Source organism: Clarias gariepinus, chromosome 22, assembly GCF_024256425.1.
Source record: "Clarias gariepinus isolate MV-2021 ecotype Netherlands chromosome 22, CGAR_prim_01v2, whole genome shotgun sequence".
Classification (NCBI taxonomy): Eukaryota; Metazoa; Chordata; class Actinopteri; order Siluriformes; family Clariidae; genus Clarias; species Clarias gariepinus.
This window is the reverse complement of record NC_071121.1, coordinates 669,634-689,340: the sequence shown is the minus strand read 5'-3', so window position 1 is coordinate 689,340 and position 19,707 is coordinate 669,634. Positions and strand designations below refer to the sequence as shown.

Below are 19,707 nucleotides of genomic sequence, written 5' to 3'. Positions count from 1 at the left end.
TAAAAAACAAATACATATACAAAAAAGTTAAATATCAAGACTAATATTTTATAATGGAATTTTGTATATATATATATTTTATATATCTGTGTTAGGGAAAAATTAATATATAGTAAGTTTATACAATAATAATAATAATAACAACAACAATAATAATAATAATATAAAGTTGGATTTATATTATTATTATTATATATATATGCCTAATGTACAACAGCATTATTATTATTATTATTATTATTATTATTATCATTTGATTTATTTATTTTATATATATTTCTTGGTCCAGTATGTTGTTTAAAAACCTTTATTTTGTTCCCTAATACTCTGGCATCATAGGCCTTATATGTAACATAGCCATCCATTATTTTATAAACTTCTTTATTCTTTAAAATAAAATTGAGTTTTGGTCTAAACTACGGGTAAATACACGTCTGACTTCATTATATCTCTACAATAATGAGACGCTTCTGTGAAATCCTTTTAAACGACCTATAAATTACAGCTGATGATGTTAGTCATGTTAGTCACACACGTCCACCACGTCACTAATGTCTTCTTCAGAGCGGAGCTGTGAGTTTTAAAACAGCTTCTCAACTCTCAACAAGTGCTCATGCAAAAATAAACTCCATAAATCATCGCCATACACACATTGATACTAAACACACACACACACACAGAGTTGTGAACAGTCTGAACACCCATCAAGACAAAACGAGGATAATAAAAATGAAAAAGACGATAATTTGGGCAGAAGTAAAGCGACACTGAGCTCCGAGTTAACGATCTGCTCGTTTTAAACACCACGTTTGTAATTAAACACAGGCCTGAATTTAACAACCGCTTTACACACAAACAACAAGCGACCATCACAAGCGCACAACTAAAGCGACACACTGACACTGCATAGGGGATAAAAACAGTCCAGGCTCGCTCTCTGAGACACAACCTGCCCTCACACACACACACACACACACACACACCACTGTCTCAATTCAATCTGCTAATCAGTGTTTAGATCTCAGCCCTGTGCTGAGTGCCCCTGTTTCCCCCACTCTCTCTCTCTCTCTCTCTCTCTCTCTCTCTCGTCTCATTTGGCCTGGACCGGTTTGGGTCCGACTGCGACTCCATTGCAGTCGAGAATGTACTGCAGACAGCCTTGAGGAGCCTTCTGGGACGGCGTCTTCTTCCCATCCGTCACCACGTCCTTCTGAGCTCCGTTCTGACGTGAACAAAAAAAAAACAAAGAACGGTGGCTCCATCAATGCTCACGACTATATTTATAATTTTATATTTCCAGGTTACAGTACTGAGGACTGAGGATTGTTTCATACCGTACCAGAGGCCCTGATTGAGTGATACAGTAGGTGACAGTGTGCATGTCGGTAATTTGTGAGGCACCAATAAACCAATCAATACAAATAGAACATTGGTGGCAAAGTTTACAATAAGTCGACTATTAATATTAAGGAAAGTGTCCAGAATGACCGTCTCGTCTGCCCTCCTCCTGTACCTGCTATAGCTGCGCACTTTAGAGGTTTTATTCTAAACCACATTACACTTCCGTATTTTGGCAGGTTTCGCTTTCACACCCGATTCACACCGTACCTGGGTACACCGAACCGTGATCCAAAGATTAATGTCTAACAGTTTGATGGACCACAGATTCCAGATGTCAGAGATGGAATGTTTTATGGACAGAATAATGAATAAAGGTGAAATTTGTCTGTCAGTGTAGCAGACGAGCGCTCAGTCAGACTCACCGCCGACAGGCTTTCTTTACTTTATATTCTTTCTTAGGTACGAGGTTTCAAGTTTGTAAAAAATGGTGGTGTGTCTGGGGAAGACATGTGACTAGCTCATTTTAAAAAGCATGTTTTTTTTCTTACTGAAAGTAAGTGCCATCTAATTTAACAATTATAATAATTTAATTCCATCTCATGTGTTAGACTTAAACTGTTCTGATTCTATTTCTTAAGCAGATTTATATAAAACAAATTAATAAAATATCACTGTAACGTAAGTCACATAGGGCCTTTAACTCTAAAATTGTCAGAGAAAATGTCATGTGACATCATTCACAAGGTGTTCCATGTGGTGTGTGTGGTGCACCATGTTACACCCCATAATGTCTCCTAAAGGAGAACTGGGTCCGGGCTCTTATAGGTTAAAATACCATAAGTTCATACTGAGGTTTAAAACGCATGTGTGTGTCCGTGTGTGTGTGTGTGTGTGTGTGTGTATGTGTGTACCTGTGATGGCTGGATGGTGGTGGGTCTTTTAGGGTTTTGGGACATGGCCTGGTTCATCCTGGTTATAACCATGTCTGCTATGAGCTGCCGATCTTCAGCCTGATGATCTCCAACCAGAGGCATGGACGAGCCGACCACCTGATCCACGACACAGTTTCATTAAACCTGCATTTCCCAGTATTTCTAATTATTGAGCAAAGCACTAATTGCCCTCTTCCACATACACGAGCTGACACAAGGCCAGTAGTTTGTGTCACTGTGATTGACACGTGAGTTAATACCACCGCCCCTCCCACACAGACATTCTGATTAATGACACTTTCTTGAACTCCAGGCCACAGACCGCTGTGACGTCACCAGTAAATCTGAAAATCATCCTATTCTGTTGTACAAATCCAGTGTGGACCTGAGGACACGCTTAAAATATCTTTCTAATGCATTCGTAAATATCATATAATAATGACTGTTAAAAATTTTATAATGAGTTTATAATTTTATAATAAGCCACAATAATGATAAAAATATTTGATTTGTTTTCAATTTCACTTACATTTACATTTAGGTTTATATATTTACTCCTCTATTCAGTTCTTTTAATCAGTTTGCCCCCCAAAAAAAAAACATTATCTATATAAATATACTGTATATATAAATCCAGAGGCATGAATATATTAATAAAAGAAAAATGCCCTACACTTTCAGGCCCCGCCCCCTCTCTCTTAGTATTTAAATAATTTGCATACAGTAACATGATTGGACAATTTTACTGCTGTAAAAAATTCTGCACTTTGACAAATTCCACAATTTTTATGCATGTTGAAATTCATAAAATCATCTGCGTAATGAAGTTTCAGGTGACTGACAATAATAAATAAATAATGAAACAGTTTTAGTGCTGTGATAAACGTACCTCAGTGATGTAATCTTTTCCGTCTTTACCGTGAATGGCTTTAACTGCACAGATATCCAAACCTCCGAACAGATCACTGCATGTGTCCACCCATAGCTTATACCTACACACACACACACACAACCAGTACGAACATGTAAGCCTTTTTATTTTATTTTTATTTTTAACTGAAATGATGGGTAATGGTGTTAGCATTGAAATAACAAAAGTTCAGTACAGTGAAACCTTGGATTGTGAGTAACGCGGTTCGTGAGTGTTCTGCAAGATGAGCAAAGATTTTTAATTACTTTTGACTTGCAAAATGAGCAAGTCTTGGTTTACGAGTACCAAGTATCATGTATCACGCACGCGCTTCCTGTTTTGACGCCAAGCGTCACGTTATCACAACACAGCAACTGTTTTTCTCTTTCTAGTGCTGCGGAATTGTGGGTAATCGTCTCCCCTGCTGGGTCTTAGAGCACGTCTCTTACAGGTATAATCAACATCTATGTACGAGTGTACTGTTTACTATAACACTGTGACCACATGTGTGTGTATGCGTGTGTGTACAGCGCGCGTGTAAAGCGAAAGCAAGTCTCATTAGAGAGGTTTAAGATACATTTCTTCTCTCTCTCTCTCCTTATGCGTCTGCGCACGCATAATTTGACACTGTGCCCTTTCACACACACACTCACCTTTACACCACCATTCGCCCCCATCTCCTCTCGGCTTCAGACACAAACACACAAACACACACACACATACTCTGCTCTACACGAAAACACTGCTCTGTCGCGATTCTTTTCAAAGGTAAAGTGCAGGTTCATTTGTTTGTTTGTTTTACTTTACAGCAGTGATTTTGTTAGTATGCGCTCATACGGGTGTCATTAGCGATGTTAGCAATGCAAATTTTTCCGACAAAACAGTCTTTCCGTTAATGTGTGTGTGTGTGTGTGTGTGTGTGAAATTCAAATAAAAGAGGAGAAAGGTTTACTGTGTAAGATGAAAAGGGGTAGGCTGATTCCTCCTTTTACTTCATCCACACAGACAGACACACACACACACACACACACAGGGCCTGCATGCATAAACAGAAACACTTATCTTTTGGGATTTATTTTGACTTTTTTTTAAAGGTTAAGTGCAGGTTAATTTGTTTTATTTTTACTTTATATTTTGTACTAATTATTTTTCTATGAATATTTTTGGGTCGTGGAACAAATCATCAGTTTTTTCTTTATATCTTATGGGGCAGGTTTACTTTGATATACGAGTGTTTTGATATACAAGCAGGCTTCAGGAACGAATTATGCTCACAATCCAAGATTTAACTGTGTATATTATTAAACTACACTCGTCGTATTATTGATACAAAACTGCACACTTAAATAACCACTAACGCAACTGCAGGGTGATTTATCCATTATGTCTAAACTGTGGAGTTATAGTGTTTTGCAAAATTACACAAAACACAAATGTAAAATATACACACTAATATAACTTAAACAATTTAACATTATAATTTGGCACTTGTGCTTCATAAGATAAAGGACTACAGAAGAACCTTTAATTACGAGCATAATTCGTTCGGGAAGCGGGCTCATATTCCAAAACACTCATAAATCAAAGCAAATTGATAATAGAAATAATGGAAACTTAAATTATTCCTTCCTCAGCCCAAAAAAATAAATACATTAAAATAATTAATACAAAATATAAAGTTAAAATAAAACAAATTAACCAGCACTTTGCCTTAAAAAAAAAGTTAAAATAAATCCCAACAGATAAGTGTCTCTGTTTACGCGTGCAGGCGCTGTGTGTGTGCTTTTTACATGTAAATGCAAAACTATTATTTAAAAAACAAAAATATGCTCTGAGCTTATTTAAACCTGTAAAACAGGAAGTGATGTTGTTACCTGTCCGTCATGGCCACCTGCTCCAGCATGGCTGTTCCTGTGTTGGACTTCCAGTTTCCTGAGATAGAGGTTCTCCTAAAATAAAAGCAAACAAAAATAATTTACCTTTATCTTAAATACAATGAAATCATGAGGATGTGTTCGCTCTGACAGCTGGACCTACATGTAGGCTTTGTAGTCGTTGCCGATCTTCTGGATCCTGATGTCGTACTTGGAGTCGATGAAGGGTTCGGACGTGCTGTAGGTCTGTGTGAGAGCCACCACGCTAGCTATGTCCTGGAACTTGGTGTGATTGTCCACCTTCACCTTCACACAGGGGATAAGCGTTAAAAATCATAGCTTCTGTTATTATTATTAACAGCCAATATTATCTACATGCAGTCCAGAATTATTAAATCTCTGTTTATTTATTTTATTCATATAATTATTTATTCATTTCACTAGTTAAATATTTAATGACTTAAAAATTCCAGAAATGTGTTCAGTTTATCTTTGGATTCTATAAATTTTTGCCCATTATTCATTTTAGATTTTGGTCGAGCTGACACGTACCTTACCCACTCCAGAGTGGGCGTGTCCAATTTTCACCACAACAGGGAAGGTTGGCATGGTTACCTAAAGAATATGAAAATAAAAGCATGTATTTATGATTTTCACTCCAATCCACTGAACCACACTGCAGCTCTGGTTCTCCTTGTGCTTTTCGGTTCAGTTCAGTTTATAATCTTCACCTCAGTGTGACCTCTGTGGGCGTCCCAAAGAAAATCTATGAATAAGGAAATAAATAAACATCTTACCATCTCTTTGTAGTTTGCGTAGTAGGTTTGTTCAATCAGTGGAAATTTTTCAGCTCCCAGCCTCCTGTGTGTGCTGATTAGCTGAGCAAACTGCCGAGCAAAATAAAAAAAACACACAGCCATTACACAAACATTACTATCATTAAACCCTATATCAATTTGCCCCTTTTCTTTAAAGTAAAAAATAATTATTAGGCCTTTTTCATTCATAATTGAATAAAGTTTTGGGTAAACAAAAAAGATATCACCAGATTACCCATACATTTTTTGTTATTATCACTTTGATTTTGTTAGTTCAAATTAATTATTTAGCAAGCACATTCATAATAATTGCAGATAGCCACGCCCAGAAAAATCCATAAAAGTCAAAGAGCTGCAAATTACAAAATGGTGACTAAACGCTGGAACAGCGCCTCAAAGGACAGTGTGAGGTGTAGAGAGCTGAGCTACCAGAGGCGTACTCTAAGTCTACTTCTTTTTTTAAGGCGCCATTACTTTTGACCTAATGGAACAACTTTGTGTTGATCTTTTTACCCCAGGACATTAGTATGGCATGACAGGCTGTTGTAATTGTGCAGTTCAAAATTGTACATTGCATGTTTAAATCCCAGAGTCAAAGTGAGCAATATTAGTCATGATCTCCAGGTGGGAGGGGCATATACTTTCTGTCCCCTGTCACTCACAGTGACACTAGCCAATCGAGGGAATCTGTGGGGTTCATGTATGTAGAAGAGGGTGGATAGCGCTTTACTCTGACGTGGCCGACTTCACGTTTCTCGTACAAAGCGTGCGTCAGACTTCACCCAGCCGGAGTGAAGCTGCTGTGTGACGGGAGAACTGACTGGTGCGGAAATTAGTGTGGACATGGGGTGGATGGGTGAAGTGACTGAATTTCTGAATCTGTATGATACTGAAAAGTGACTCACGGCCCATGGTTTATCACACATGTTGTATATGGACTGAAGAGAGTTGATGCTGGCGACGCCTGCGTACTGCAGACCGATGATCAGGTTCCGGAAATCAGAATTCTCCGTCATGCTGAAGGCGTGTTGGCGAATCAGGACGAAGTCTGGCTTGAATGACCTGAGGGGAAATGTAGATGTTTATGACAAAACATTCACTGACATTTTGGTGTCCATCGCAGTGAAGGAGGTGTAACACAGGCGGAGTTTGCGGAGAGACAGGCGGTGCATTTCATAGTTTAATGACTTTTTTAGAAACGGAAGCCAACTCGGCCTAGCCTCCCCTCGGACATGATGGTAAAAGTGTAATACCATGTTTCACCACACATTCATTAGTATCAGTGAAAGGGGTGTTTCCGCTGTGTATTAATGTGTATTACACTTTGCATAAGACTTTGATTGACAGCTGAGGTGAAAAGGAACATTGTTTGGAGACAGGAATATATCAGTCTCTGCATTACAGCCTCCTCCATTTCACTTATAATGCTGGACTGATCCCAATCAGCCGTGTGTGTGTGTCTGTGTGTGTATGTGTGTGTGTGTCTATGTGTGTGGGCGATGTGATGTGGTTTATTCTTCCAGCCATTAGAGCAACAATTATCCTGCAGCAGACAGGCAGGCAGTGGGCTGACACTAAGGCCACACACACACACACACACAGTTTTTTTTTCAGAACTCACACAAACACATTGAAATATTTAACATTTTTGTATTTATTTACACAGAATTTATGTTGGAAATGATTTTAAAGAACGTGTTTAAATGAGTGACGTGTGAACATTCAGTGTTAATTCTTGAGGTCTTTAACTCCTCTGTGTATGTCGTATTTTATCGTTGTGTGATTTGTAGGTAAGAGAAATATTTTGCTGATGAATGTCTTAAAAAGCAAGTTTACATTTGAGTAAGGTTTTTAAATATTATTTTGAAACATTCTAAAGGTAACAAAAAAAGAGATAAAATGTAACTCGCTCTGGATAAGGGTGTAGGCCAAATGCTCAGATGTTTCCTTCTGGCTCCTCCCTTTTAGTTATGATGTCATAATCCTGCCGGAGTCCCTGCGGCTCCAATAACCAACTGGACTCCATATAAACTTCTCCACATCTCCTGTTATACTGAACTTCCAGCCTCCTAACACACAGTATGAGTGCGGATCAATCCCTGCTATCCGTTATCACCCAGATGAGGATGGGTTCCCTGTTGAGTCTGGTTCCTCTCAAGGTTTCTTCCTATTACCATCTCAGGGAGTTTTTCCCTCAGCAACGTCACCCTCAGCTTGTTCATCTGATCATTCTGATTCAAACACATTCACATTTCATACAAACTTCTGTAATTTTTTTTGATTGTGTAAAGCTGCTTTGTGACAACGACGAGTGTTAAAAGTGCAATAGAAACTAAATTGAATTGAATTTAAATGAATTAAGTGTAAAATTTAGTTTTCAGGAAGTTGTTTATGTAAAATGGTACCGTGGTCATTAGTTATACTGTACTGTATACTGTATACTGTACTGGAACCTTGGATTACGAGCATAATTCTTTCCGGGAAGCGGGTTCGTATTTCAAAACACTAAACCGTAAACCAAAGCAAAAATTTCCCATGAAAATAATGTAAATTTAAATTATTCGTTCCACAGCCACACACTTGTTTTTGTAATTTTTTAAAATATTTTACTTCTCTTTTTGCAGCATGTTGGAAAATAATTAAAAGTGTCATCGCACTAAAAGGTGAAAATGGCATTAAAACCACAAGTACCTTTCCAGTTTTTGAATTTTTTAGTAAAATCTGACTTTATTTACTTCCAGATAAAGAACTATGTGATTTTATTCTATTACAATTTATTAGCATTAAATTCTTTTAAAGGTTAAAATGAACATTTTAATGATGATTTAGATATTTATTTATTTAAAATAATTAAACTTAAGGAATAAAGATTTAGTTCATATGGACTTCCCCCCCTGAAGAGTCATGTGACTGGGGCTCATTATATTATATGAGTCAGAATCTCAGAGCTGAAAAGAAAGAGATGCAAACAAACAGTAAGAGATTTTGCCGTTAGAGAATTGACGTAAAGTAGCAGAGTTTTAAATCAGAGCAGAGTTTACACACTACAGCGGTTTGGAAGCTTGCTATCTTTACTCAATTTTTATGTATTTTTATAGATAATTGTTTTTGATACTTCTGGTTTCATGCAAATGTTGCACGATGTCATGCAGATTTTTAAACAAGAATTGTATTTTTTTTTTTTAGATCAGGATCATACTTATTTCCCATCTTTACATTCCCAAAACCTTTAGCATCCCATGTGCCTTATTTCAAGGAGTCTCAAAAATTGTAGTGACTTAGAGGCAGCAGACTCACCTCACCACCTTAGTCCCGTTCCTGGTGACTTGCATGGCCACGTTGCAGGTCCCATTAGCTTGCGACACCACGCTGATGTCATGAAACTCAGCCTAGAATGTAGAAATTAATTTGTGCAGTAATTTAATATTAAATCACAACACCTAACAGAGATGGCAAGTACCAAAGTAACTACTCAGTTACTGTACTTAAGCATTTTTACTTTTACTTCCCATTTTTACATTTTAAATAAAGACTCTTTACTTTTTCAGCTAAGGGTCATTGGTGGCTCAGCGGTCAGTTTATTGTGTGCCATGAGGATAGCCTGGGGTCAACCCCTGGATACAGTGCCGGTCCCATGCCCGGACAAAATGGGAGCGTCGCGCCTGGAAGAGCATCTGGCATAAAACCTGTGCCAAGTTGTGTGTGGATCAGATGGTGCAGACGAAGACCAATAACAACTGATGGTCACGATGATTTTCTAATTTAAACATATGTGTTCATGCTGTCACTCACTCCACAGCATGACCTGCATCCCCATGTGTGAAGGACAGGAACAAAACAATTCCACCAATCCAAGCATTCCAAGTTTACAGAAAAGATGGCGATTTATTAGATAGCATACGTCAGATAGGTATACTAGTTCGAGCACTTCTCAAAAATGTACTTCTCGCAAAGTGTACATGGTACTTCAGCTTGAGTAAAAATTTAGAGTTGGTAAAAAAGTGTGCTTGAGTCATGAGTTCTTCTGCCACCTCTGAATCCTAAGAAATAAAAGATAAGTAACACTTTACCCCATACTCACCTGCTCCACCCGGATATCAAAATCTCCCTGCAGCTTCTTCCCCCGGAACAGTTTGGCCCTGTGGAGCACAACAACACGCGTTAGTGCTAACAGGAAGTTTATCAGCCTGTTCTACTTCAATACACTGTCTGCAAAGAAAAGTGTGTAAGTGTAACCCTGAATATCTAACACTCAACATATTCTTTTATAAGTAAAAAAAAGTGAGCAATTACTATAAAACCAAGAAGGTATTTGAATCAGAATCTAAAATTCTGCAGCAGTGTGGTGTAAAGTACAGTATTGGTGTACTATAACGTAAAACATGCAAAAGTAGAAAAGAATAAAAAGCAAAGTGTTTGACCCTGGAATGGCATGACCTTGATGGATTCCTTAAAATAATGCATGTATGCAACTAACAGATCCAACTAGAACCATAAAGGCATTTATATGTATAAAATTTAAACATATAAACATGAACTCCTGATTCAAATCAGGAGTTCAAGTCAAAGCAGGACTTTTGATTGTACAGAATAACAGAACACAGTTCTGAGAGTAAACACTCCCTTTATTTCTCTTTACATTTATCTCCCAATACACTAATGCACTTATCCCAGTGTTTCACTAGTGCTTGGACACCATCAAGGTAGATAGTTTTATCAGAAAGACATGATCACATCTGCTTTACATCTGAAATGCCGGCCTCCCAGGAACTCCATCAATGTCTTTTCCGAACATGTGGCTTGGAGTGAGGTCAGGGCTGTATGGTTTGTGTGATCCTTCTAAGTGTCCCTGTTTACTTACTTTAATGGGATATTTACAGTATGACCTTGATTGTGCTTTTCTATTATTGTTTTCTTCCTTAATGTTTGGCCACTGACTAAAAACATTTCTATGTTCACTTTAAATATGTATATTTTAATTACATTTTTACTCTAAGGAAACGTACTACTTTACTCTATTTTATTGATCGAATTTAGTTAACGGTTATTGACGCTTCTTTCCGAGAAGAAACATGATGAATGTAATAAAGCTTAATAAGCCAAATCTCAGCTTTAATTAAATTCATCAGATCTGAAGTGCTGTTTGTTACATTTCTCAATTTGCAGATTATCACAAACAAACGCAATTTGTTCTTGTGTTTAATACGTATTAGAGAAAGAAGCACTCTGCAAATGAAAAGAGCAGCAAATCTCGACGACAGATGCGTGTTTGTTTACACTGTGCATGAATTATTCATGTTGAAGCTCCCTCGCTGATCAGAGCGGAGAGAACTCGCACACACACATGACGGAGATGATGGAGCTGACGATGACTCACAGCAAGATCAAAGCGTGAGAAAATACATCTACACCAGGGAGGAACATTCGATTACTTCACATAAGCATTAGGCAGATTTTGTGACTGTGTATGTTCTTTCTCAGTTATTAGGCAGACGGCGGTGTTTAACAACAAATTAATAAAATGAGAAACGGGTTTTCGTTGGTCCTGGATTTAGGTTTTAAAAGCAAAGATTTTTTAGATTATGTTTTCTCCCAAATAACATCCAAACCTGTTCCAGCACTGTACCTGTAAGGATCTTATTCTACAATAAATGAAAGATCTACAGCATAATACTGACGCTAACGGATGGAGCATAAGCAGTGCAGCATATGTTCTTTCCCATTGTTACTCATAAGATGAATATAAATGCTCTGATCTTAAGAGCAGTGAAGGACGTGAGAGTCTGTATTAATAAACAGTTTATAGCTTTAGCACTAAACAAACCCAATCGCAGATAATGATGAACATTAAATTCGACTGTGTTTATTTTTCATATTCTCTAGTCTAGACGCTTGTGATCCTCAGACATTGATGTTAGTTAAAGCTGAGATTTAACTCTTAGAAAAAAGCTCCTGCAACCTTCATTACAACATACTGTGTATCTTTAACAGAATTAATAATTGTTAGTTGTTATATTTTAAAATCCTCCTGACATTCTGAGAAAAAAAACAGCCATTAAATGTAGTTTTATAATGCAGTCAAAGATGTACTTCTCAGATATCCTGTTAGGTTTGCTCATGTTAGCTACATTATGAAGCTGAATTTTGTAAAAATCCTAGGAGAATGAGATTAACTCCTGTGAGCTAACTAGTTAGCAGCGGCATGACCTCCTAAAATCCTAAAATAAATTCTGTCACAAATGAGATTAGTTCATTTTATCTAGCGGGCTAAAATATATATATATTTTTTTAATCCCTCAAAAATTCTGTCAAAAAAAGATCAGCTTGTGTTAGCTAACTTTCTACACATTTAAGATTAATTAATTCAGATTAGCATAACACGTTATGAATGAACAAAAAAATCCTTCAGAAATCATGTCGCTATGACATTAGCTTATATTTCGTCAGCTAGCTAGCAAAAGTAGCAGAAAAATAAAAAAACATATTCAAATCCTCTCTCATGACTACTCTAGTTTGCTAGCACACACACACATACACACACAAACACAAATAAGTGTAGGACGTTTTAGCCATTTGAAGTCTGTTTGCATGTGAGCTAGCATTATCTATCTGACTAAATTGAGCTACAGTAGGTTGCTAGAGTTAGTATGTCAAAAAGAACCTTCGGAAACCCTGTAAGAAACGCGATTAGCTCATTTTACACAGCTAGAAGGTCAATCAGCGGTCTAATTGTTCTGTGTATTAGCTGGGTACGTGTGTGATGCACATTGTGTTCATTTAGCTTCATGGTACTCAGCTCAGGTTCTTTTTTTTGGATTTTAGTTTTCACACACTGTATAATTACAGGTTGTAATGTAATGTAATGTAATGTAATGGTTCTACCCTATGTTGGGTTCTGTAAGCAAAGTGTGTAAGTACTACTGTAAGTGTAGAAGTGTGTGTGTGCGTGTGTGCCCTGCGATGGATTGGCACCCTGTCCAGGGTGTACCTAAGCCTCCTGGGATAGGCTCCAGGTCCCACGACTCTGAATACAGGATAAAGCGGTATAGAAGATGAGTGAGTGAGTGAGTGAGTGTTAGTGTAGAGTTTTTCTGCTGGTGTTCTTTCTTTAGTCTGTTGTTTTTCATTTTCTTTAAGTGCGGGTTGGTGAGTGCAGCTGTTCAGTTCAGTTCAGTTCAGTTCTGTACACACCCTGTAATTTTAGGTCTCGTAGATGCAGTGATTAGCGGTTAGTAAGAACCTGCCATTCAGAGCGTTCTCCAAATAGCTTCTATACTAAAAAGCTGAGGTCTGAGATTGCCTGTGGTATGAAAGATCTTACGTACTGTTGAATAATTGACAAATTACTTAATAATTTACAATAATTTACATATCACTAAATAATAGATTTGCTTTGAATTGCATGTTGTAGCTGGGAAACTATTGCATGTTCACTGGTAGAAAATAATGGTTTCCATTTGTCTGGATTATAAACAACACTTTTATAAGTTTATTTATTATCTACAATTGAATTTGTGTTAAAACTGGATCTTGATTAAAGTGGAGATTTTTTTAACCCTAGACTTGGCTTCTTTACTTCAACCCAAATCTAGAAGTGTAAACCCTGACTACCTGGGATTAAGTGATAAAAATTTAAAGTTATGAAAATAAATTAATTTAAATTTAGATTCAGATTCAGGATGAAAATAAAGCCAAAATAATATTTACACACACAGCTAGCATATTAATTGTTAGATTGACATAGGTTAATATTAACATAAATCCAGTGTACTTTATTCCCTTAACATTAGCTGATGAATCTAATGAAGATTTAAAATGAAACCATCATTCATTCCCTTAATGCTGTAGTGAAAATTGAAGTAGAGGTGAAATGGATGCTTTGTAACAATAACAATAATAACACTAATAATCCCACAGATATTCATTTCCTCACGTATCCGAGTGCAGAATGCTCTATGCGAGGTGTTCTGAGTGATGGTGTCAGTGCTTTAATGGTGTTTCGGGAGTTATAGAACACACGCCGTTTATTCGCTCAGCAGCGTGGAGACGAATAACCTGACACTCATGCTTTGTTCTGCAGTAAAATATAATAAACAACATCACTGCTTTGGAGTTAGACCTTCTCTTTGTCAACTTTTTGCAAAATCACACTCCATATGGCGTGAACAAACAGCGAGGCAGGGACTCACACTGAGATTCGTGTGCATTCCACAGATTATGCAGGGTTTTTTTTTTTTTTTGCTGCTGATAAACAATAAACCTGAGCCACAGTGGATAATCAGATGACAAAATATACTTAATTATTTGCTATAAAATGAAAGAGCAGACGCGATTAGAGAAATCAAGGCATTGGACTGGTGTTATAAAGAACCACAAAATGAATCCTTTTCCTAAAACAGCATGTTCCATTAGTGCTTTATTCCTCTTACATGCAGCAACTTGCCAAAGACTAAATCTTGATAAAATAAGTGAGTTCCTGTTGCTTCACTCAATGCACCATAAAACTGTATTGCACAATGCAGATAATATTTAAGGTGTCCTTGTGCAGCCATTCCTTTAAAACTAGGTTTTAGAGTCTGAAACATGGTGTGTGTGTGTATTATACCATTCGGTCTATCCATTTGAGTTAAGAATGTTATATAAGAATGTACTGTTATAACCGCTATAGACACTCGTCCCTTCACCTGTCTGGAGTTAATAAGAACAAAAGAAAATTTTCAGCTTGTCATTCTGCTGTAAAACTCCTTCCACCATATTGCAGGCTGTATTTTATAATCGCACTCTGTGTTCTGCATCACTGTCAAATCTTTGATTGTAAATCTTTTTAATTCTCTAGAGCATATAAAATCCTCAGTGGCCAGCACTGGATGTTCTGTTCTTGGGAGCGATACGACTGTCTGCAATGTTAAGTGTTTGTTCTAGTCCAGGCTTTTAGCCCGAGGCAGCTGATCAATGAGGCAGCACAGTAATGACTGAAGAGCGAGAGAAATCAAGACTCAACTTCATGAGTTTTTTTTTTTTTTTTACAGATGTAATAATATAATAAAAGGAACCACATCATTCACTTTATAGTTTTAGCGGCTGAAAGTGCAATACAAATAAAAGTAACTGATCCTTTTATCTGTAAAACAGGAAACAAACAAACAAAAAGAATATAACGGGGTTTAATTAAATAACATAACTAAAATATAAGTAGCTAGAATGGAATTATACAGAATATTAATACTAATAGAAATAGAAACATTAAAAATAGAGGGGCAAGAGGAAATAAAATGTAGCTACGCAGAAGATAAAAATAAATGATAAAATACATTTAAAAAAGGAAACTAAATGTTAATGTTTTGATATCAAACTATTTAATTAATGAGAAATTAGGTACAAAAACTAATATAAAAAAAACACCACCAAACGATATACCATATACCACGGGTAACAAACGTACACTATATGGACAAAAGTATTTCCCCAAACCTGCAGTGACATTGTATCCAAACACTGTAAATACACTTCAGTATGGAGTCGGCCCCCCTTTTGCAGCTCTAACAGCTCACACTGTCCTGTGAAGGACGTCCACAACATGTTGGAGTGTTTCTGTGTGAATTTGTGTCCATTCATTCTGTAGAGCGTTTATGAGGTCAGACACTGATGTTGGACGAGAAGGTCTGGCTCACAATCTCCAGTTCCAGTTTATCCCAAAGGTGCTCCATGGGGTTGAGGTCAGGGCTCTGTGTTCGGGCCGGTCGAGTTCTTCCACACCGAACTTATCTAACCATGTCTTTATAGTCCTCACTTTGTGCACTGGGGCCTTCAACAAACTGTAAACACAACATTGGAAGTGTAGCATTGTCCAAGAGCATCTTGTTATCGCTGACGCATTAAGATTGTCCTTCACTGGGGATAAGGGACCTGATTTAAACACCTGAATTCTATAATTAACAGGTTTGGGCAAATATTTTTGTCCATATAGTGTATTTTCTACAAACTGAGGATAAGCCAAACAAAGTATTTTGTTTTCAAATAAAGCAAAACGATTTACAAAGTGATCCTATGAGGTTACAACAGGGTGTCACCCCTAAACATTACTGTAAGTGCATCATGGCTCCCAAATGCAGCAAAACCAGGGTTAGGGTTACACTACAGACTAACTCCACCACAGTACGTACACTACAGCCTCCCACACCTTTGCTGAGAATATTATATTCTGTTCAAACGACATCCAAATCACATAATGTCCTGTTACTGCAACCTCCTTTTCTTGGCTACCACATTCTCCAAATAAAACAATGAACACAATTAGATCACAATTAGGTCGTTCCACTGATCACATGACAGAAAGAAGTGCTCTAATTGGCTTTTCAGGATGCGTTATGTTTTGCAGTGTAATGCGGCCACTCTGCGTCAAGGTTTGCATAAACTGTGCTATTTATAATTTATTTTTACTAAAGTAGATTTTTATTTGCTCCTGGAAGTTATTCTACAGTGTGCAAAGTTTAGAGAACGCTTTGCATTCAATTTTCCAATAGATATATTGTGTACTGTATATAGTACATAAGTATAAAGGGGACCAGGGGTAGCTTACATTTACATTTACATTTAGGCATTTGGCAGACGCTTTTATCCAAAGCGACTTACATTTTTTATCTCATTACACATCTGAGCAGTTGAGGGTTAAGGGCCGCGCTCAAGGGCCCAACAGTGGCAACTTGGTGGTTGTGGGGTTTGAACCTGGGATCTTCTGAACCGTAGTCCAATGCCTTAACCACTGAGCTACCCCTGGCCCCTAGCTCAGTGGTTAAGGCATTGGACTACGGTTTGGAAGATCCCAGGTTCAAACCCCACAACCACCAAGTTGCCACTGTTGGGCCCTTGAGCGCGGCCCTTAACCCTCAACTGCTCAGATGTGTAATGAGATAAAAATGTAAGTCGCTCTGGATAAGAGCGTCTGCCAAATGTATAAAGCTTTTGTATTTATTTCTTGATTATTTGAAAACGTCTGGAACAAAAATAACCCTAATATTTATGAAGAAGAAATAGGCACACAGACTCTTTTGCATTGCAACAATAAGTGTTAATTTTAGATCATACTGTAGCTTTTATACACATCAGATCCTCTATAGAGTATTCTGATGTAAAAGGTTATCTGAACTGAACACACCATCTGTACTACCCTCTGTCCTTCACCTTTACTCCAGCTGGCAGCGATAAACACACACTTCTCTCAAACTGCAGTATTTCCATTGTTTTAATGTCATTGCAATAATCTGGCCTGCACACATACGCACACACACATACACACACACACACACACACAAGCTCTTCACATCTCTGGAGTGTAAACAGGGAAAGCTCTGCAGCGACACCTTTATTGACGTGTGTAAATTGCAGAGCTTCCTGCTGCGTGATGTCTCTCGAGAATCTAAAAACGTTCTCAGCCTCACCAGAGACTTGAGCAGGAAGAGCCTGGAGTTTCGCTCAACATCCTGTGTGTGTATAATTACAGAATCTTATAACATTAGAATATGTAACACCACTCTGGCTGCTGCGGCGTTCTGCATCCTGATTGGTCAAAAGGTGTTGATTAATTTCTTTATTAGCACAGGTTTATATTAATGTGCTTGCTCTGATACGTTGTCGTTTCCATAGCAACAGCTCATCCACAGGGATGTGTACAGCGCACGCTCCACATAAACGGCTTTTAAAAATATTCTGTAAGGAAAAATGTGCTGATTTAATATTTAAACATCAGTGTAAGGAGTCTCCAGTGTCAGTGCTGTGTAACAGTCAGAGATAAAGCTCTAACCAAGTTTTTGCACATGTTTAAAACAGAGGAGTTCACACTGCTTTGTGGTTTCTCAAATGTGACAAACTAAAAGATTTTTCTCTCTTATGTAAGTGAGAGCAGGAAATAGAGTATTTTATTGTATAAGTATGATGCATCATTATTTTATTTTTTTTAATAATTGTTAGCAAATTGCTGTAGTATAAGAGGAAGAAACAATACTCACTAAAACAGTAACTGAACCAATTGTGACACTTGGAAGCCATCTCTTTAAAATCTTTCCTTTTTTTGTCCTTCTACACCTGCTTTTTAAACACACAGCATGTCAGTGTGATTATATTCCATAAATAATATAAATTTCATTCAGTCATCCTTTTTTATTTATTTATTTTTTAAAGAGACGTGTGCTGATGTCTGAGATCTGCTGAGACACGAGAGGACATGAGGTGTGTTTTATGTCAGCTACTCTTTACCATGGCCTTCACTGTTATTTCAAGGGATTTGTTGCGGAAGAATCGCAGTAATAAATAATTTTCCAGATTTCTGTCCAGAAACATGACAGCATAGCTAAACAAACTAGGGCTTTAATTAAAAAAAAACACATGTTAATTAAATGGTCCAATTATTTGACAGGTTAAATGCACATGTCACATATTTGACACTGAATTTTAACTATGTTAATAAATTATTTTATAACTGTATATTAAATATTAATAAGTACTGTGATACATGATTTTTGGCAATGATTAAAAATAATTGCTCATAATCATGAAAGGCACTCACTTGTTATAATAAACATTATAATAGTGATGACAGAAGATGGCTTCATGCGTGATGGGGGATGGAGGATTCGTGCTCACTGCACCATGCATGTGAGAGAAAAACCCAAAGCATTCAGTCAAGCATGACCTCATTTCAACATACAAACTTCACATACTGCCAGTTTCATCAAAAAAACACAACAAGAAACACCATTAAAAGCACAAGTGTTTGTGTGTTTAGAGGATTAAAAATCATCACCACACCTACCATTCCTGCTGCGGCTCGTCGATGACCAGCAGGATTTTAAACTTCTTGGCAACAGCGATGGGTGTCTGCTCGACCAGCCCTGCTGAGGCTGCCGTTTGCTTTACCACATTGGTGATGGAGCTGAAGAATCCTGCACCTGAGGGCTGAGCAGCAGGCTGGGGTTTTCTCTCCGGGGCTGGGGCCGGGGCCGGAGCTGGGGTCGGGGCCGGGGCCGGGGCTGGGTTCTGGTTCTGACTCGGAGAGACCGGAGGGGCTGGTTCGGGCGCAGTCCCCGGTGGAGGAGGCTGAGGAGGATCGGGTTTCTGCAGGTCTGATAGGTAACCGTTGGGCAGGTTGGAGATGAAGGTGCTGTCAGAGAGACGGCGGCGCAGGTAGTTCATGGCTGTGGATGAGGATGCGATCTAAAATCCTGATCCGAGATGGAGGAACTGGAGCTGCTTAGATAATGACTGCAGAATGTGTGAAGGCTCCTTCGAGAGATTATCACTCATCTGAATAGAACGGGTTTCCTCCTTGCGTCTCTGTGCTTCCTCTCAGCTCACGATGCTTGGGATGCTGACGTCGCTCATCCTCATCCACCAATCACATTCTTCTAAAGCCTGCAGGGGACGAGATGCTACGCTCCCTCCCTTCATCTCTACTACCCCTGCCCCCATTTTACAGCCTCACGACCATCATGGATTTCGGTTCACTGCAGAAACGGGGGGAAAAAAGATAAATAAATAAATAAATAAATAAGGCAAACCAGGGGGGTTTCCAGTGCATATGTGTGAATAAAATGGAGGACACGGAGATGTGCTGATCTCCAAGACAAAAAATAAAATAAAATAATACAAATATAATACAAAAAAAAAGGTGATGTCAGATTATAAGATTGAGCAATGATTTTTTAAATAAATTGTATTAATATTAATAAACAGGATGCTTCAATTTTCTACCACTGAATGTTAAACTGTATTAATGAGTTCCAAGAAAAAAAAAAAGTTAATAAAATAATAATAAAAAATGAAATAAAAATAAAATC

General features: G+C 37.8%; 1 protein-coding gene across 1 annotated transcript; it reads right to left on the bottom strand.

Annotated features, from left to right (window-relative positions):
- Positions 1–230: 230 nt before the first annotated feature.
- Positions 231–19,334, bottom strand: syn2a (synapsin IIa). The gene is made up of 11 exons (XM_053481914.1): positions 18,684–19,334; positions 9,957–10,014; positions 9,173–9,264; positions 6,781–6,937; positions 5,855–5,944; positions 5,610–5,672; positions 5,221–5,363; positions 5,058–5,132; positions 3,163–3,265; positions 2,253–2,390; positions 231–1,222 (listed from the first exon to the last, which is right to left on the bottom strand). The coding sequence occupies exons 1-11, from the start codon at positions 19,061–19,063 to the stop codon at positions 1,091–1,093; spliced, it is 1,431 nt and encodes a 476-aa protein (XP_053337889.1). The 5' UTR covers positions 19,064–19,334; the 3' UTR covers positions 231–1,090.
- Between the last annotated feature and the right edge of the window lie 373 nt (positions 19,335–19,707).